We start from the raw sequence: 22,192 nt of genomic DNA, 5'->3' as shown, positions 1-22,192 counted from the left end.
TTTAAGGCTGAAAATAAGATTAATTATTGGTTAAGGTAGTTCCCCCCCCCCCCATTTCTTTTCAGTGTAGTGCCTCAGGCTCATATTATGCAGAGCGATTTCCCAATGTTGTTTGCTGATTCACTACGGTACTCTGTCAGTGATTATCCATGTTCACAGAGGCCGGCCGGGGGAAAGGAGAATCGTTTCCACATGAACTGGAGAGGGAACAGGGTCTCGCTTTCCAGCCCTTTCCCAAATGCCACACTGTCCCCTCCCAATAGCCTCATAATTATCTTCCCTCTGTCTCGTGAGCGCTCTCTTTCTTTCTTTCTCTCTCTCTCTCTCACACACACAAACACCAACAAAACCCCTGTTCCCGAACAAAAAAGATTCCACTCAGCTCTCCGCAGGTCCCCAATATATATCTCATACATCTTTTTTTCTCCCCCATGTAATCAAAAAGAAGACTCCTGTGCTGGATTCTCAATTTCCAATGGAATTTCTGTTGTTCAATATGAGACTGGTTCAGTACATGCCCCCCAGTGCTCTGACCACAGGGCCAACTCACTGTCTAGTCAGCTGTGTCCAAACATGTGCCACAGCCCACCGAGCATTTCTTTGGGGCTATATTAGATGTCTAAAATACGGCTAGGCTAAAACCGGGTTATAACTGGTCTAAAAGTGAAAGTTTTGTCAACGTCTATTCTTAGCCTAAACGTTAATTAGCTGTTTTTAAGTGTCTATATATAGACTGTCTACATTATAGCTGTTGAAATTACGTCTAACAGCTAATCAACGTCTAGGCTAAGCCGGTTTTAGGTCTAATAGGTCTATGGCTCACTTGGGAGAGGGCAGGTTTTCGTGTCATCACTGTGCCAGGCTATTTCCTTAATTTGCACACCTTCAACCCCTGTGGGGTTAATCTAATCAGTGAAAGCAGCCAGCATTGTGTTTTACGACATTCAATATCACATCATTGGCCGCCCTCGGTGCACCAATTTTGCACCAATAAATATTGCTAAATTGGCTGCGTGCTCCAGGACTCACCTTTTTTATTACATTGCTTAGTCCCACCCACACCAGACCTGCAACTTTCCTACTGAAGCACAGCAACTCCCTCCTCTGTTATGATTGCTTTCATAATTTGCATCTCAGCAAAGATTTTGTATGTATCAACTGAGGACGTTTGGGTGGCGGAGGGGCACATTTCCGGCTTGACCAGGCTTTCCAAATAATAACATAATTGTCCGTGTTCGCAGGAGGGAAGCCCGCCACCTCATTTGCATGTGTGTCTGTCTTTATCTAGGCCATTGCTGAGAGAAAAGAAGGCCTTGTGAGACAAATAATATACTTTATATAAGTGGTGGAAAAAGTACTCAAATATTTTACTTAAGTAAAAGTAGCAATACCAAAATATAGAAATACTCTGTTACAAGCAAAAGGCCTGTGTTCAAAATGTTACTTGAGTAAAAGTACAAAGCTAGCAACGCGTCGTGTTGTGAGCTTGTATAAAATAGGGCTAAAGTGGTACGTTTTATAATGTAATAATTTATATCTGCAAAGTAGCTAAAGTTTTCAAATAATTGTAGTGGAGTAGAAGTACAATATTTGCCTCTGAGATGCAATGGAGTAGAAGTAAAAGTATCGAAAATTGGAACTACTCCAGTAAAGTATAAATGCCTCAAAATTGTACTTGTACTCAAGTACAGTAGGCCTACTTGAGTAAATGTACTTAGTTACTTTACACCACTGCTATATAATATAATGTACTCGGTGCGTCACCCATTTCCCCCCCATACCCATATTGCGACCAACAAATCTTCAACTGACGGTTTGACTACTCTGTAAAACAGTTGCAAGTGTTCTGAACTAGCCTGAACGTCAAGAAAAGAAAGACGAAGCATAAATTGGTTGCTTATGCACTCAACAGCTTTTTTGTTTTGTTGTTGCAGCGACTCGCGAGTGTGTGTACAACGATGGGATACGGCTGACATTCGGTGTGTATTAGCCTCATGTGTTCCCTTTGCACGCCAACCACAACCTCCCAGCTCTGCAGTGGCGGCCCACCGCATAGTTTGGACATTGGCCCGTGTAGCCTTGACGAGAGGGGCAGGAGACGGGGTGCATACTGTCACCACCGAGAGAGAACCAGGCCCAAAAAGCTCAAGGGAATCTTTTGTTTGAGGGGACGGGAGAGCTAGGGGCGTGCTGGCATTTTGTTCACTTGTGTCTGAGTGAGTTAGCGGGCCAGCGACAAGGGGGTGGGAGAGAGAGAGAGAGAGAGAGAGAGAGAGAGAGAGAGAGAGAGAGAGAGAGAGAGAGAGAGAGAGAGAGAGAGAGACACGCCCGGAGGAGAGACTTTGAGTATTAAAGAATGAAACAGAGAAATAAAACAGATACACCAGATTGAAATGAGAAACAAAAGAGCAGTGGTGTAAAGTAACTAAGTACATATACTTAAGTACTGTACTTAAGTACAATTTTGAGGTATCTTTTACTTTACTGGAGTATTTCCAATTTTCAATATTTTTAATTTTACTCCACTACATCTCAGAGGCAAATATTGTACTTTTACTCCACAACAATTATTTGAAAACTTTAATTACTAGTTACTTTGCAGATTACTTTTGGTACTTTAAGTACATTTTGATACCAATACTTTTGTACTTTTACTCAAGTCAATTTTGAATTCTGGACTTTTGCTTGTAACAGAGTACTTCCACATTGCAGTATTGATACTTTTACTTAGGTAAAACATTTGAGTACTTTTTCCACCACTGCAAAAGAGACTACAGTGCATAGAAGTGCAGAGTGAAATAAAGCCAGCAGGTTGAAAAGAGATGAGAAAGCCTCGAGGCAAATATACAACAATAAGAAACAGGAAAACATGAAAACAAACAGGGCAGGGACGCAGAGAGGGGGGTGGGGGGGGGGGGGGTTGGACATACTCAGTTCCCATGGGGTGAGGGATATCCCCCCCCACTTTTGGGCTGAAAAAACCTCCGACATCTACACTTCATGGAGTACATTTTTTGTACCGAATTAACCGAATCAATGTAACAAAAACACCCAAAAAAGTAACAAACCCGGTAAAAAAACCCGCAAATGTTCGCGCACACACACGCACGGAACGCGCGCGTGCATGCGTCCCCTTCGGTTCTAAAATGCTCTCTGCATCCTTGAAACAGGGCATGTAAAGAAGAATCTAGAGAATATAAGAGAGGGCAAGGAGGGGTGGGCAGAGGTTGCTGTATATTTTGGTAAGGAAGACCAACCAAGGGCCAAATGTAAACATGGCTGTGTGCCAAAAATGATCTCACTGGACTTTTGCCCAGTGCTATTCCAGCTAAAAAGAAAAATAGATAATTTAATTAGTATATGATTATTGTATGTGTTATTCTTACGAATCAAATAAGTTTGATCAACTATTTCTTTTCTCTTTTTTTTATATATATCACAAAATAACTGCAGCGTGAAGGACAGATATTTATGGCCTGTGTCCTCCATTCAGTGGTGGAAAAAGTACTAAAATGTTTTACTTAAGTAAAAGTATTGATACCACAATGTAGAAATACTCTGTTAGGGCACGGTCCCACCAAAACATGGTTGCCCGCTGTTAAACTCAGGTTGTGCAGTTTTTTGCAGCCAGCGCATTCTAAATAAACGGAGTGACCCACCTGTCACTCACTTTCAGGACCCTCCCATGCAACAGCTACAACCAGTTGCTCTATCTTGAGCACCATGTCGCTTCCTGAGTCTTAGGACGGTCTGCCTTCCATTCTCCCGTTAATGTATGTTTTGTAATAATAATCAAAATGTTCAAAGTAACTAGTAACTAAAGTTTTCAAATAATTGTAGTGGAGTAAAAGTACAATATTTGCCTCTGAGATGTAGTGGAGTAGAAATTGGAAATACTCAAGTAAAGTAAAAGTACCTCAAAATGGTACTTAAATACAGTACTTGTCATTTTCCACCACTGCCTCCATTTTGTGCAAAATGTTCTGATCAGCATTCCACCGAGTCCTGTCTTCCACTCTCTGCCCCCCCCCCCCCCCCTGTCTGATCTCTTCTGGCCTTTTGAATCCATGCAGATGGCGTTGTGCTCCTACTGTGCCGGCCCGCTGCTCGCCTGTAGGACTCCACAGCCATCCCGCTGCTCGCTCGTCTCATGCAGCAGCCAGTTGTGTTTGTGTTACTGTCCAGAAAGGGTAACACCCTCCCCCCCATCCCCTGTCCCTGACATAAAACGGACTTGTGAGAGACAAGAATGAACGGAACCAAAACAAGAGCTGGCTTTGGACCATAACAGAGTCCACCCCCCACCCCCCCCCGACCCCCCCCCCCCCGACCTCCCCAGCCACTAAACGCGTTCGAACAAGTCCGCTTGGCAGATGCAATGCCTTGAGCCAATAAAAACATCATTCTACATGAGTAATAGCTTAAATCAAATCGGAGTCTATTTCAAAACCCGAGCACCTTGTAGCGGCCAGAAGGGGAGTCGAGGTCCGAACAAAAACATCACGTACGTCAGTGGCACATTAACGAAAAGTGCTGCGTCATGGTTTCTTCATCATTACACAATCAGTTCACTTGATTATAATATAATATCTCATAGTTTAAGTTTAAGTTTTCAAATAAATGTAGCGGAGTAAAAGTATAATATTTTTCTCTGAGATGTAGTGGAGTAGGAGTAAAATTATTGGAAATTGGAAATACTCAAGTAAAGTACAAATACCTCAACATTATACTTAACACATTGGGTGCCAAAACCGTATATCTACGGTTTTGTAAATAGTCGCGTTGAGTGCCAAAACCGTAGATCTACGTGGAAGAGATTTATTTATTTTTCCACATGGGGGCGCTCTAATGCAACTTTGGAATGATTCACGGAGCTTGAAAGAAGGAGAGGACGGAAGTGGATTCATGCCAAAAAAAACAACCTCCCGTCCGCTCCCATTACAATTCCTTGAGAAAAAGCTTCATATCTCCATTTCTTTTTTAAAGTGGTGGAAACGAGCCGTTTTCGATGGGCGATCACTCTGCAATGGAGGATCGCGTTAGAAATATTATTGTTCCAGGCGTTAGTCGGGACCCTCGACCATCGTGCACGCAGCTTTTGTTTACATCCGCGTCCACGTCATGGCGTCTACAGGCGTAAACAGTGCGGCGTAAACGGTAAGAATGCCGGCACCAGATGTACCCTGTTTAATAAACCTCTGGCACCCCAAGTGTTAAGTAAATGTACTTAGATACTTTCCACCGGCTTAGATACTACCCACTGGTATGGGGTCAATTCACAGGCAAACTGAGAGTTAAAAGTGGATGTTTTTGTTGTCAGTGATAGCAGTGATAATAGCTGCCATCTTTCAAAAACTGCAGCTGGCTGAAATATATACAATATGTTGGCTTCCTCTCAAGAGCCAATTATTTCCAAAGGGAGTTTCTGTGTGAACATGTCTGGTAATGGGGCTGTACGTGATATCAAGAGGAAGCTAATCGTTGTCTGGTTTTGCGGTAATTGGTTCCACAGAGCCCCTCTCTCCCACTTTGGCGTCTGAAGAACAACGCTTCTTACCGTAAAATGATCCTCGGGGAAACAACAAGCAACAATCAAATTAATGTTAAAATAAATGAACAGTAGGACGGATGGATGGATGAATGAAGAGAGGACGAGAGAACACAACGAAGGAAGGACGGAAAGGAGGGAGATAAAACGCATTAACGATCAAACAAAGAAAGAGATTTAACCCATTTAGACCGGGGAAAGTATCTGTGTAATGTTTTTTTTTATTTGGCTAGATCTACAAGCTCATGGCTTGAAAAATTGTGAAAATGTGTGCAAATCTTTGAATATATATATATATATATATATATATTATATATATATATATTTAAAGCAAACATTTTAACTCAAATCTTTGCTTCTGGGGATTCTACAAATATCAGAAAATGCATTTTCAGTGCTCTCTCCTGATTGGCTTAAATCTTGTCACCTATACCTGACAATGTACTATATTCTGTTTACTAAAGAGCTGGAGAGACCCCTGTGACCGAACAAACACTCTGTAGCAATGATCAGAATATAATACTACTTACTTGAACTGTTTGGTGCTATTTTATGTGTTTATTAATTGAATACAAGGACTATCGTGATATATCGTTGGTGAAATTTCATGCAATATATCGTGATATCGCAATATATCGATATTTTCAGATATCGTGATATATCGTTGGTGAAATTTCTTGCAATATATATCGAATAACGTGATATCGCAATATATTGATATCGTCGAATATCGTGATATATATTGTTATCGTGGGCCTAATATCGTGATATATATCGTATCGTGAGGTACCCATATCGTCCCACCCCTATTTTTAACACAAACAAATATATATATCACTTACCCTACATTTAAGTACAGTACTTGAGTAAATGTACTTATTTACTTTACACCACTGGGTGAATGTGACTAAAAAGTGATTGATCACCTGTTTATTTTTAGGGTTCAGGGGATCCGGAGCAGCCTTTCTGCTGTCTGGTGGATGAAGTGAGGGTCCAGTACTCTGATGTTCCTGGTCTCACCGAGCCAGATTTGAGGAGGGGGCCTCCAGAAACCTTTCCTCACCTGGCACACACGCACACGCACAACGCACACGCGCACACACACACACACACACACACACACACACACACACACACACACACACACACACACACACACACACACACACACACACACACACACACACACACACACACACACACGTGAAAGATAGATGGGGGGGGGGGGGCAGAGAGGTGAGAAAGAGTGTGAGAAATGTGTGTGAGAGACTTGCATTTTTTTGGTCTGCTTAAAGAATTCATCAGGTCAAATTTAGATGCTGTTGAGCCTCTCTCTTACTCCCAGTTCTCTTGGAGAACTGAAAGTCAGTCAAATGTGCAAATTAGAGGGTAATGACCCTGCAACTATCAGCACAAAAAGGCCAGAGGGGCCCCGAGCTAACAGAGCTGGGTGACTTTGGATGTGGAAACTACATTTAACGCTGAAGAGCTTTGACGTCAGTGGAGTTAAACCCTTAAAGAATTTGTCCCTGGATGGCTGACGAGTACCAGAGAGAGCACGTTAAACGGTGTGTGTGTGTGTGTGTGTGTGTGTGTGTGTGTGTGTGTGTGTGTGTGCGTGTGCGTGTGCGTGTGTGTGTGTGCGTGCATGTGCGTGTGAGAGAGAGAGAGAGAGAGAGAATTATATAAATCAGGGGTCTTCAACCTTTTCAGCCCAAGGACCCCCTAGCTGAAAGAGAGATGAAGCAGGGACCCCCACTACATACTGTATAAAATTGTATTTTCATAGATTTCATAGACCAACACCAAACCTCTTGGCTAAAAATAGCAGATCTACAAGCTCACAACGAGCTTGTAGATCAGCTATTTGTAGCCTATAAGTTCATGTAAGTGGTTCATGTAAAAAAAAAAAATCCAATCAGGCAAAGATTTGGCAGTCTGCCTGTAGTAACTCTGAGGACCCCCTAGGGGTCCCGGACCCCCTGTTGAAGACCCCTGATATAAATAAATCAGTTATATAAATTAAAAGAAGCTCAAAGGGTACAGTATGTATATGCATAATGTGACTATATAAGATAATGCACGTGTGAGGTGGAGTGTGCATGCACTCTCACACATATGTAGTACCCTCTTCTCATCGTAGAGGATCTCTTTGAGCCAGCGTAGGTCTTGCTGTTTGAAAGGCACCAGCACCATGAGCGTACTGGGGTGGTTGTGTAGGGAAGGGTTGTAGGATGCTGACTCGGGGTAGAACAGCCTCATGGTGGTCTTGTTGCCCACGTCGTCCTCGTAGCCCCTCACCGGGGCATCGTTCAGCCTAGACATTATGGATAGGAGACACCTGTCAGACTTCATCTTTTAAGGCCTATTTGCTGTGACATGTTGGGCATTGGTTTGTTATGGCAATATTCCAGGCCCCCCACCAGGCCGGGTTGCCCAACCCAAGGCTGTTTCAGTCGTTGGGTGCAGCCGTCAGGACATGAGGAAGCTGCGAGGGAAAACAGAGTTTGTACGACTAGACTATTCACATTTGTAGCATTTGAATTCCTTGGATCATGATGCAACTCCCGCAGCTTCCATGACTGAAACACAGCCTTGGGTAGGCAAACCCGCCCTGGCAGAGATCTGTGCTCCAAGAAGCGCACATTTCCAATTCTAGTTATGTTTTCAGTAACTTATTTTAAAAGCAATGTGGTCCAATGAATAGAAGCGTTTTCTACATTCTCACACAGACACACAGTCATGCGCGTGCACATGAGAAACACGCGTGCACGCACGCGCACACACGCGCGCACACACGCACGCACGCACGCACGCACGCACGCACGCACGCACGCACGCACACACACACGCACACACACACACACACACACACACACACACACACACACACACACACACACACACACACACACACACACACACACACACACACACACACACACACACACACACACACACACACACACACACACACACACACACACACACACACACACACACACACACACACACACACACACACACACACACACACACACACACAGGAGGAGGAGGGTGATGATGTGGGTTAAAGCACATTGTGACCAGGCCAAACTAACAGGCTGTTGGAAAAGAGGCTTACAAAAGCTCCAAATGCATGTGTTCATTCAAAGGCTATAAATCTGATTTGCAATGCTTTTGTCCCTAAATCCCCCACTGCTCCTTTATAAAAAGTCTAACTTGACCTAACAGTTGCTGGGACAAAGGCTTTGTATCAGGGGGTCAGATCGTCATGCATGCAGCCTAATAATGTTTTTCATTGCTTTGCAGGACATTTCATGTGGTTAATTGCCTTTGCATGGCAAGGCACTCTTAACACACCTGTTGGGCAGATGACTTTTTTTAGTTTTACTCCCTCAGAAAATCTTCCAAAAACACAGAGAGTATGTCGTTGGAATACATCTTGTTGACAATATCCTGGCAGTACTTGCATTGCAGTTAGCATTGGAATCAGTATCGCTTACAACATTCTGTCTCACAAAGGCTCACAAATCCAAAGTTATGGTTGACATTAACTTAACAACAATGCCAAAAATGACTACAATATCACATATTGAAATCAACAAAAAACAGATTATTAATCTTCACAAAAGAGCAATACATCCTAACTTCCAAGACTCTTGAGATGTATTATCCATTGTAGGTGAACTTTTGTTTTTCTGAAGACATTGTTGAAGTACAGTAGCTGGTTGTATTTTAGGCAGGTCAGTTTAATCATTCAGAGGGAAATATTTTGGCAGTAATGGTCCTCCCAGCGCTTAATTCACCCCCATTTTTTTTTAAACTATCGTTTGTGTCACGCTTACATTCACACAGAACGTAAATACTACACGCCCGCTAAAGTGACATAATATGTATTCAGAACGAGGTCGATTTTTCAGAACTTCCACGCCACAAATAAAGGCATCAAAGGGTATAAAGGAGGCATCAACTACTGTAAAGGAATAGTATTTTGATTGATGACCAGAGGAACTATATTCTATGACTTTGTTTACAAATGCATCCAATTAAAATAAGAAATAAAAAGGAATAGAGTTTTCATATCATGTATTAGTCACACCCCCGGTAGCCTATGTATCAAAGGGATATTTCACTTTCAAAAAAACTTTGGGTCATTTCATCGTCTACTCAGGCTTTTGTGAGCCCCCCAGACAGCTTTTAAGTTGCTTGATTCAGTATTAAGATATTTGGTATTCATTTTATCAGACACGCCCCCTTCCTATACAAACCCATTATAACTTCAAACTCCATTTTAACCATGTTAGATTCATCAAAAACACCCGTCCTTGGTTCTGGTGATTCATCCTGCCCTCCTAATACGTGAGGGGGCCATGTTTTCATTTATTTTTTTATTTTTTTAATCGTATTAAAAAAAAAATCATTTTCCAAAATATATATAAAAGATAAATGAAAAACGTTATCGAAAAAACACGGTCTCCTCACATATTAGAAGGACAATATCAGTCACCAGAACCAAGGACCTGGGTTTTTAATGAATCTAACACAAAAATGGAGTTTGAACTTACAATGGGTTTGTATAGGAAGGGGGCGTGTACATGAACATCAAATATCTAAATACTGAATCAAGCTACTTAAAAACTGTCTGGGGGGCTCACAAAAGCCTGAGTAGACGATAAAATGACCCAAAGTTTTTTTGAAAGTGAAATATCCCTTTAAGTTCTTAATGCTAATGCATACCCAGGTTTGCCCCAGTTAACACATTGAGTGACAAAAACGGTCCGGACCGTTTTTGAGAAGCTATGCGTTATGTGCCATAAACGGTCCGGACCATTTTTGGCCCATTTTTAAAAAAATATATTTTTCCCACGTGGGGCGCTCTAATGAAACTTTGGGATCATCCAAGGAGTCTCTATGTTAACTCCTTGACTAAAAGCTTAATATCTCCTATTTCTTATTAACGTGGTGGAAGTGAGCCGTTTTCGATCGGCGATCACTCTGCAATGGAGGATCGCGTTAGAAATATTATTGTTCCAGGCGTTAGTCGGGACCCTCCGCCGTCTCGCATGCAGGCTTTGTTTACATGCGCGTCCTCATCGGGGCTTCTACAGCACGCAACATATCAGCGTAAGTGGATGGAAGATATGCTGGCACTAGATGTACCCTGCTATTTTAATAAACCTCTGGCACACGATGTGTTAAAATATTGTACAGTTTTCTATCTTATATCATCACAAAGCTCAAATCCAAAAAGGGATTAATAGCCAAGGTGATGAGTCATTGTGGAAGCTGTTCAAAGGACGAACATGTTCTGAGGAGTGGATTACAGCATGTTGTACGAATGAATGCTAAAGAGAGGTTAAAATGACTATGCTGTGTTGAGTTTGCTATCACTTTGGCAACATGATGAAACAAATTGAGTGTGAAATGAAGCTATTTCCCCAGCTTACCGGAAGACCATGTCGTATTTGTTGATTACACTGCCCAAGGAGCTGTTTTTAATGGCAAAGCCGTTTCCTATGACTACACAGGTTCTGCAGTCGAGGCTGTGGAGAAACACACACACACACACACACACACACACACACACACACACACACACACACACACACACACACACACACACACACACACACACACACACACACACACACACACACACACACACACACACACACACACACACACACACACACACGTTAAAAACTGACCTTTCACAAAACACATTCTCAGCTACTGTATGCTTTTATTATCTGGAAAGTAAACCAGACAAAGCACAAAGGCTGGGAGAACAAGCCGTGCAAACTGTGGAATAAACTCGATCCCCCCTTGCAGTCAGAACTCTAGACTCCCCATTTTCCACTGCCGTCTGAAAACGTACCTTTTCAGACTCTACCTCCCTCCAGCACTCCTCTTTTCTTGTATCCCTTCTTGTCACCTTTTTGTTCTATGGTAGTTATACTGTGCGCATATCCGGCCGAAGGCGTAGAGACTATGTTGTGCACCCTGTCCGTCCGTGTGTCTGTGACCAGCTAACGATTGCAGCGATTTTTTTTTGCAAAACACATTGTTGGATATTACTCCTACAGATTTTGTCCAAACATCACGCAAATCGGTACACAGTATCTCTATAGTCATTAAACAAAACGTGTCTTTCAGATTCTTCATAATCCATCCTGATTGGCTAAGATTGGCTTCCAAAGTTTGCAGGAGTGCTCCGTGCGAATTCCGTGACATTTTGCACGCACATTCCCTCTAGGCCGAGGAAGAAATGCCACTTGAAGATTTTCAAATCAGCCCCATGGTGGCGCTATAACAGGCCGATCCGTGTTTGTACCTGCACCAATCTATGTAAAACCTTGTATTACAAACTCCCTAGAGGCCAAAGAAAAACATTTGCCTTTTATAGCGCCACCAGGAGGCCGACTTATGTACAACACTTTTTTTGTAATTACTCCTTCAGATTTTATCCCAATTTCACGCAAATCGGTACACATGATCTGTAGTCATTTGATCGAGATGGATCTGTTTGAATTTTCATATTCATTGGCTAAGATTGACATCTAAAGTTTGCAGGAGTGGCCCGTTTTGAACAAAATGCCTCAAATCATGAACCCAGCGTCCGATTGCCGTGAAACTTTGCACGCACATTCGCACTACTCTGAGGAACAAATGCCACCCTTTGAACATTGCCCTATTATAGCGCCACCACATTTTTTTATATTACTCCTACAGATTTTGTCCAAACATCATGCGAATCGGTACACATTATCTCTATAGTCATGTGATCAAGATGGATCTGTCCGATTCTCCATATTCCATCAACATTGCTGGCCCACAATAACCTACCTGACCTGGCGGAGACCTGTAATCCGAGGAGCACTTTCTCTAGTTTAGATTTGTTTTGCTTGACCACACATGCTGAGAATGTTATTTAGAAGCATGTTTAGACAGATGTAGGTTGGATGTTTACCTGGTATCCCAGTTTCTTTGAAGCACTACAGTGTTCTCTCTATTTATCCTGTCCTTTGTTGATTAGGGTTCATGTCATTTAGTCTGATTCACACTTTTAAGTCGCTCTGGATAAGAGCATCTTCTGCTAATGTCTAAATTGTGAGAAAGCCAGTTCCATTGGGTGTACAGTACTGTTGAGACAGACCGTCTCACACCATGTTCTAATGCTTCTTAAAGCCAGTTCCATTGGGTGTACAGTACTGTTGAGACAGACCGTCTCACACCATGTTCTAATGCTTCCTCCTAAAAGCATATACTGTATCATCGGAAGCGCTGAAATTGTCCACTTCCTTTTTGTCTTTGCGGTCATGTAAAAAAGAAAGTCCTAATGTAAATCTACGTCATTTGTCGAAGCCTATCTAGCTTGCGTTGTCAACTACCCTTTCGGTTTAACTACTGCTACTACTACACAAACTTTAGTTTTCATGCAACGTACCCTACCTCCGCAGAGACACAGGGATCAATCAGTGATTTACACAAAAGATAAAACAATTTAATATAGCTGTATGGCAGCAATGGAACGGGTTCCACTGAATGTCAAGGATTAGATCCTGGAAAACAAAGTAGTTTGATAGTTATTTGATATGGAACGGACCCGTCTGGTTAGATGTCACCTCTCTAGGACAGGGCTGAGACAGTTTCCCTTTGCCTGTATTCTGCAAAATTCACTTCATGTTTTGCCCATACACACGCAAGAGATTATGGGAAATGGGCAAAAAGTTGAAAAGGCAGCATTTTCTTATCATTTTCTCAAGAGATGACCGATCTCTTCATGTCATTTGGACGCATGGTTCATGAGAACCATGAGGTGGGTCTGAGCCTTAGAATTCTGTCAGCTAACATGTGGCCTGGATTATTTATTAGTGTGCCGAAATGGACAAAATGTTACAAATGTATGGATGAGTTATTGGACAAAATACAGGAGAATAATAATATGAATTCCAGCAAATACGTTAAAATATCACTCTAGCAGAGCAGGGCTTGGTATGAGGGAACAGACGACAGCAGGATTTCCTTCAAAGTTCACTTATATTTCTAGTGCATGAACAGAAGCTTACACACTCTCCTTGCCCTGCCTTAGATAATAGAAGCCACACAAAAATAACACGTTAGACACCAGTGTGTATTGAGTAGCTTGATGCACGACAAAGGTGTAGTCGCACCTAGCTCAGAGTCTAATTGGTCCACCCATCCTAACATCCTAAACATCTTATTTGCATGGCTATATACTGCATCCTTTTTCGATTAATTGAGTACAAAGGACCCCAATGGAAACAAGCCATAGTGCTTTCTTGGGTTTAAAATCCTCCAAACAGACCTTGTATTGAACTGTTGCTTGCTTGTTTACTGTGCTTGTCTTTGCAAACTGTTAATAAAGTATTCAATAAATCAATCAATCAATCAATCATGGAAAGCAGTGTACGTAGCTACATATCTGTTGATGCACCGGATATAAAAGTGAACTATGATAGAAACCCTCATCAAAGTGGTCCTGGGCCCTGGCATGGAGCAACAGACTGGCTAGAGCCCGGCTATGAGCCCAGCAGACTGGCTAGAAGCCGTTTCGGCAACAAGACAGTTTCGGTGTTCAGTTTCAGTTTCATGTGCCAAGTTGGCTATAGTGTACACATACTCACTTTTCGATGGTGGCAGGCATTTTAGAATTGGCAATAATAGCTAGAACCTTCAGTAGCAGCAGTTCTGGGGGGGAAGCAAGAGAAAGAAAATAAACCGTTTTAGAGAGCTACTACTGTTTTGGAAACTTTGGAGCTCTAATTAAGAGTTCAAAGTCACATAAACTTGTACACCTATCAGATGCTCCAACAATGAGTAATTGCATTGCTGTAAAGTAAGCATTGCCTTATAAAGTTTCATTAAAACCAAACAAATAAATGTGCTAGCAATCAGAAAACGTCTAAAAATCACAATATAAAAAAAGAACACAATAAATGGCCTTGTAGTTTGTTGTGTGTTTAGAATGTTTCATGTTAAATCTCACATGTCCCTAATTGTACATCCTGTTGAAGTGCTAAATAACCACTCTGGGTTTAAGTGAAAAGCACAGCAAGAGCATAATAACCAATTATTACTGTACTTCACCTCTCAGCAGCAGTCTAAACTGTCTTCCAAAATAGCATTAGGGTTAACCCACTTAGACCTGAGACTATTCTAAAAACGCCTTGTAAAAGCTAAGGCACTGTGTCAACATTCACAAAAAAAACATAAATAATCTCAGCCTCTGTAGCAGATAGAATCATGAACAGTTTTATAACAACAGTGAGTCAACAGCTGCATGGAATGACATGAACGGAAAGGTGGCCTATGGTCCCTAGATTGCCTGATTACATTTTGGGGGTAACTGACCATTGGTCAAAGGTCACAAAAAAAGCCTGATCAAAGCCCCTTTGACTTCAATTACAGAATTACAGTTTATTATTTCAAAACGTATGAAACATATCTGTGGGGATATTTTTTTGTCTGTGGCCTACGGGCAGTGTGCACAAGAAATATGCAAATATGCAGCTTATCAGTCCAGCTATTTGCAAGATTAGCTCTGGACACACACACACACACACACACACACACACACACACACACACACACACACACACACACACACACACACACACACACACACACACACACACACACACACACACACACACACACACACACACACACACACACAGACACACAGAGCAATCACAACAGAAGTAGGAGGGTTGTTTCCTCAGGTGGATGAATGGTCAGGCTAATGTTGATGGTTCCTGTTTCCTGTGCAGAGGCTGAGAACACCATGTTGTTGTCGACTGTCCCCCCCCCCCCCACCTCCCCCATACAGAAGTGAAACCTATGCCCTTTCTCTACACACACACACACACACCCTCTTATCAGTGTCAAATGGGGTGATTTTGTGGTGTACTGTATGACACCACATTATTTTCGGGCATTAGGCATGACTGTTATGATGTCTTGTTTTCCTTCTTTCTTTATCTTAACCCATTAAGACGCATTTGTGTAATTTTAAGATTTCTTTGGTTATTCAAAAACAGCAGATCTACAAGCTCATAGCGCGGCACTCGGTGCTGCGCTATTTTATTGTGAACATTTTTGCAAATCTTTGAATATATATATTTTTAAAGTGACATTTGAAACTCAAATCTTTGCTTCTGGGGGTCCCTGGAACAAAATATTTTACAAATGTTCGCTTTAAAAAATACAAATATTTAAAGATTTGCACACATTTTTAAGATTTTTTCAAAAATTGCAGATCTACAAGCTCGTAGCGTGGCATACGAGCTTATACCTGCCATTTTTGAATAGCCAAAGAAATCTAAAAATTACACAGATTCTTTCCCGGTCTAAATGGGTTAAAACAACAAACAAACAAAAAACAACAAAAAAACATTGAGTTTCTGATAACTATATACTTTTAAAAATATATACTTTTACGTTCATAACATGATTTTACCCCAATATCTTTGAACAACAAATTGTCTGTAATTATTGATACACAACAGAAGCGGGATATATATATGCCTGAAAGGTTTAGTGGTCTGTGTGGTCTGTGGCCACCACTGTAAGTACAGTAAGCCATGTATAAAGACAATAGGATCAAGTTAAGTGGACGTACCACTGCCCTTAATGCCGTAGGGTAATGCCAGCTTTGACAGATGCTCTCGCCAGAAGAAATCCTCCAGCTTGAGGAAAAGCTTTGTCTGTCGGCTAATGCTGCATGGGAAATGGAAGGAGAGGGAATGACAACATACTGTAGTCCTGTACAAAGAATGCATACGTCTGTATGTATCATATTAATGCAGTGGTGTAAAGTAACTAAGTACATTTACTCAAGTACTGTACAATTTTGAGGTACTTTTACTTTACTGGAGTATTTCCAATTGTCTATACTTACTTACTTACTTCTACTCCACTACATCTCAAAGGCAAATATTGTACTTTTTCTCCACAATTCTTTTTTGAAAACTTTAGTTACTAGTTACTTTGCAGATATAAATTATTAGATTATAAAATACACATTAACCACTTTAGCCCTATTTCATACCTAGGCTATTTGAAAATAGCCGATCTACAAGCTCACAATGCGTCTTGTGAGCTTGTAGATCTGCTATTTTCAAACATTTTAGTACTTTTACTTTTGGTACTTTAAGTACATTTTGATACCAATACTTTTGTACTTACAATCAAGTAAAGGTTTAATTCCGGACTTTTACTTGTAACAGAGTACTTCTACTTTGCAGTATTGATACTTTTACTTAAGTAAAACATTTGAGTACTTTTTCCACCACTGTATTAATGTATGTGGCAGTCAGAGAGAAACATTTGTATTCATTTCAATGAGGAAATGGACCACTGCATCAAACACAGAACAATGGACAATACAATGTGTGCTGCCATCCTGGGTTTTGCCAAATGTCTATAATAGTGTTCTGTGGAAAAGCTGTTGCAAAATCTTCACTGAATTGCATACAGTGAGTGCATCCATCCTAATTGTTAAATGCATTAATGGGCAGGTGTGTGTAAACCTGTGTTCAGTTATTTATATTATTTCCCAATACAGTATAGTCTAACGTATTTGCCTGACGTCATTCAACAACCATTCCCCTAATTGAAATGGATGCTTTTCACTGCTAAAGAGGAGGGTAAAAAAATAATAACAATAATCATTCACAGACAGACCCTGGGGAGTGTCATGGCATGTAGTACTGTAATAAAATGTATTTCTTGTGTGTTTGGTAGTTGGGCATTTAGCGTGCCAGCTGCCCTACTGTTTCACACTCCGGCTGTTTATGACCTACTCTTGTTTGACAGTAAATCTTTCAGATCATGCCTAATTTATAATCAACTGAAAAAGCCGTAGCAAAACAGTCGCGTGTAGAGGTATAAATGAGCCCTTAGCCTCCTGCTCCAAGCTAGCTCTCTGCAATTGATCAGGCTACGTCTTTGCAGGGGCACTTGGCCTGTTTAGGGCGATGTCATTGTGAAGTAGTGTTGATTTTGACAAAAAAAATTGATTTCGTTTTAGTCATAGTCTTTTGAATAAGATTCCATTTAGTTTTAGTCATATTTTAGTCATCTGAAATGTTATACATTTTGTCTAGTTTTAGTCGACTGAATATCGTAAGATTATTGTCGGCTAAATCTACAATTGATTTAGTCGACTAACATGTATTTTGGCGGTGCCTTGATGGCGTCGTAATGGCTGATTTTACACTTATGGTTGCATGCTGAAAATAGCAGATCTACAAGCTCACAACGCGCCGCGCTGCGACGCGTTGTGACGCGTTGTGACGCGTTGTGAGCTTGTAGATCTGCTATTTTCAGAGCGCAACACCCGAGCGCAACCAAACATAAAATGACTTGTCTTTTAGTTCTACTGGATCTCTTCCTAGTCCCTCACTAACATTATAGTCTAGTTTTTATTTGTCGACGAAATTGTCAACATATTTAGTCTTAGTTTTAGTCATCGTAGCTTTATTTTTTATTTAGTTTTCGTCAGTAAAAAAAGGTAGTCGACGAACATTTTTCATCATAGTTTTAGTCGACGAAATCGAAAGTTGTGAAGACCTCGATCCTGGCACTAATGAACTCGTCTATCTCTTAAAAAAATATATGTAATTTTCTTTATTGAAAAGCTCTAACAGACTGCTGCTCAAGTTAACCCTCTCTCTCGCTCGACAATTTAAAATCCATGCATTGGCCGTTCCAGAGCAGTACTTTAATGGAGATTGAATTATAGAATTCTTTCCTTTCATTATAAAAAAGTGTGTTCTTTCTCGCAGAAATATGCTGACTTCTGCTTATGACTGGGTGAGAGCAGCCCTGAATTTCCAAGGAGGCTGGCACCTCGGATTCAAGTAAAAATGTTGGCATAGCGTCGTCCCTCTCGACAAGCCATCCCCTCCCCTTCAGGTCTTAAAACACGCAGACATGCCATTACTCACTTAAAGTTGAGGCTCTCCCACTTTTTCTCAGTTAGCCAGCCACCGCACAGCGACTTGCTGCTATTTGGAGACTTACTGGTGCCTCCATAGCTGAAAGATAGGCACATGGAACACAGAGGTTCATAAAAGCTGGCATGCCGGCACCTCTGCTGACTTCCTATAAAGCACACTGTGCCAGTAACACTCAAAAAGTGCCAATATGGACATGTTTTAGCAGGGCCCAAATTGACCACCGTTTTAGCCACTCCGACCTCAGGGTGATTGTAATGCACAAGCTTAATGGTTAGTGGGCTATCAATGTCTGGTGGTGACTCAGCAGATTGGCAAATATGTGTAGATGTCTATCAGACAATTTCTATGTCAGACAGACAGACAGACAGACAGACAGACAGACAGACAGACAGACAGACAGACAGACAGACAGACAGACAGACAGACAGACAGACAGACAGACAGACAGACAGACAGAAAAGAAAGAAAGAAAGAAAAATCTACGGACTCTAAAGCGTCGGTTCTCAAAGTGGGGTCCTTGGAAATGTGTTCATATAGCATCACAATAATTCTAACCACTTAAACCTTTATTTTTTGGCTATTCAAAAATAACAGATATACAAGCTCATAGCGCAGCACCGAGTGACGCGCTATGAGCTTGTATATCTGTTAATTTAGAAAAATCGTGAGAATTTGTGCAAATCTTTGAATATAATAATTTTGTAACTCAAATCTTTGCTTCTGGGGGTCCCTGGAACAAGATATTTTAACATAGGGGTCCACGGCCAAATACATATAATTTTGGGGGTCCTTGACATGAAAAATGAAAGACAGAAAAGAAAGAAAGGAAGAAAGAAAGAAAGAAAGAAAGAAAGAAAGAAAGAAAGAAAGAAAAGGAAGAAAGACAGAAAGAAATTTGCTAGCTGCTAGCTAGTGATATTCACCTCTGAAGGAAGGGGTGGGAGCAGTAATAATAGGCGACAATGGTGACCAAGGAGCAGACGAACAGCCTAAGGCACCATGCTGAGGAAACAGAAGAAATGGTTGGATGTCAAAAGGTTACATTTGATGTGTCGAGTGGCGTCCCTGTTTTGTGAATGGCTACAAGCTTCACAATGTTATAAAAATCTTTCATTAGCATTATTATTATTATACAAAAATACTGAAATTATCCATTCTACAAGCTCACAATGCATCACATGGCGACGTGTTGTGAGCTTGTAGATCGGCTATTTTCGCAATTCATCATACTAGACTAAGGGGTAAAACCAAGGCATACTAGACCATTGGTTCTCAAAGCAGGGTCCGGGGACCCCCAGGGGTCCTTGGGGGGGTACCAGGGGGTCCCCAGTAAAATGTATGTATATGTCTGTCTGTCTGTCTGTCTGTCTGTCTGTCTGTCTGTATGTCCCCATTGTATTTATTTTATAGTCGGTGTGAACTTGCCGTTATAGTTATAGTGGTCAGTGCTAATGGTTAATGGCAGTATCTTTGGCATGTAGTTACTTTTACACACCACTTGGCAGTGGTGTAAAGTAACTGAGTACATTATTTAAGTACTGTACTTAAGTACGCTTTTGAGGAATTTTTACTTTACTGGAGTATTTCCCATTTTCAATACTTTTACTTCTACTCCACTACATCTCAGAGGCAGATATTGTACTTTTACTCCACTACAATTATTTGACAGCTTTAGTTACTATAGTTACTTTGCAGATGTATATTATTATCACAAAACATACATTAACCACTTCAGCCCTACAGTATATACATTTCGGCCATTTGAAAATAGCAGATCTACAAGCTCACAATGCGTCTGCTATTTTCAAAAGATTTGTATACATTTTGATACCAATACTTTTGTACTTTTACTCAAGTACATTTTTAATACCTTACTTTTACTTGTAACAGATTATTTCTACACTGCAGTATTGATACTTTTACTTAAGTACAACATGTGAGTACTTTTTCCACCACTGCCACTTGGTATCACTGCCTAAAGTGGATGTAAGAAGAACAAGGGAGTGGACAGGAGTAGACGACTACAGTATGTATGACATGCTGCAGAAGCTTAACAGCTGAATATAAATGAACCCGTGTTTTCTTTTTACCATCCACCTCTACGGACTCTAAAGTTCACTGTAGGCTAATGACTAAAATACCCTCTGTGAAAAAAATACTGCATGATATGAAAAGACGTAGTGAAACTAAGAGGTCACGATGAGTCACTTAAGTTTTTCAATCTTGTATTTACGACGATGCCAACCCAGTCACTTCTTCTTTCAAATGAAACTAACTTTGAACTCTCAATTACACATGTATAAGCACTATAGGGCAAGAATCTGGTGAACCGTAACGCATCACAATACAGAGGTTCAAATAATTGCCATCAAATTGCTATCAAAGTTCCAGTGACATCCAACATCACAGCACAGCTTTTTGAGCAATCTGAGCAAAGGAACTAACGTTTTGCTCTATCAAATAATAATAATAATAATAATAATAACTGCATTGTAGAAATACTCTGTTACAAGTAAAAGTCCGGAATTCAAAATGTACTTGCGTAAAAGTACAAAAGCATTGGTGTCAAAATGTCCCATTTCACAAAGTTTTCCCATGTATAAAATACAAAAGAATATTTTGAAAATAGCAGATCTACAAGCTCACGATGCGTCGCATATCAACGCATTGTGAGCTTGTAGATGGTCTATTTTCAAAAGGCTGAAATGTATATAGGGCTTGTCGTAAATTGAAGCATAACTAGACTGCGGGTCACCAGGCCTAGCTGCTTAAAAGAAGTGTAGACGAGACGTCCGGACCAGGTTCCATGTTAAGAATCATTCAGTGGTTTATTCAGCATTCAACAGCATAGCAAAGCTTCCAGGGGCAGGAGCCCCTGTCCTCCACGCAGCCCTGCGGCTGGTGGACAGCACTTCCTCACAAGTCATTTACAGTCACTCTTATACATTGTCGCTCACATTAGAATACAGGCGGGTGGGGGTCAGAGAATCCCCCCACCAGTTGATCAATTCCTTTGATCAGTGTCGCTATCTGTCTGTATCCTGCCTGTCAGGAAGCCTGGCTGATGTCTTCAGGTTAACAATAGAGATGCAAATCACCATTCACACCTGGCAGCAGGCTTCCTCTTGAACAACAGGTCAACATTAACATCATGTGTTTGAATAGCCCAGAAGTGCAGACAGTTAGACTGTGTCTGTCTACAACACATGGCTACTCCTGACTGTAGTAAAATAACTTCTATCATTGTCTCCGCCAGGCCGAAGGCATGAAGGAGAGTATGTTTTACCCTCCGTCCGTCCGTGTGTGTGTGTGTCCGTCTGTCACCAGCTGTGATTGGCTAGCGAGACACATGATGACATGATGACATGATGACATCACTCATATCATACCTACCTGACCTGGCGGAGACCTGTGCTCCGAGGAGCACATTTTCTAGTTTATATCTGATTTTGACTTGCATACTGTTCATAAAATATAAGGAAATAAGGGCCAATATACGACATTCCCCCCAAAAAAGACTTTAACGTCTTTCACAACCACGTATATTGAATAAAACAGTTTGCAAGAAAAACATCAAAAAAATCAACTCCCACTTACACATAGCCCGACCCCCACGACCAACCAATGGCTGAAACTCAAGCAGAACAAAAGACAT

The 22,192-nt window shown here is 41.1% G+C and overlaps 1 protein-coding gene across 1 annotated transcript in view; it reads right to left on the bottom strand.

The window, feature by feature from the left end:
• st3gal4 (ST3 beta-galactoside alpha-2,3-sialyltransferase 4) overlaps positions 1–22,192 on the bottom strand; it is a 49,429-nt gene that overhangs the window by 10,435 nt on the left and 16,802 nt on the right. The window contains 9 exon segments of the mRNA XM_080428765.1: positions 6,475–6,500; positions 6,503–6,611; positions 7,676–7,865; positions 10,999–11,094; positions 14,200–14,263; positions 16,197–16,294; positions 18,526–18,615; positions 19,461–19,539; positions 22,135–22,165. Of these exon segments, the coding sequence (XP_080284891.1) occupies positions 6,475–6,500; positions 6,503–6,611; positions 7,676–7,865; positions 10,999–11,094; positions 14,200–14,263; positions 16,197–16,294; positions 18,526–18,615; positions 19,461–19,539; positions 22,135–22,165 (783 nt within the window).

Source organism: Gymnoscopelus braueri (genome assembly GCF_963280865.1).
Source record: "Gymnoscopelus braueri genome assembly, chromosome: 5".
In the NCBI taxonomy this organism is placed as follows: domain Eukaryota; kingdom Metazoa; phylum Chordata; class Actinopteri; order Myctophiformes; family Myctophidae; genus Gymnoscopelus; species Gymnoscopelus braueri.
Note: the sequence above shows the minus strand (reverse complement) of the source record. Positions and strands in the feature narration are given on the sequence as shown.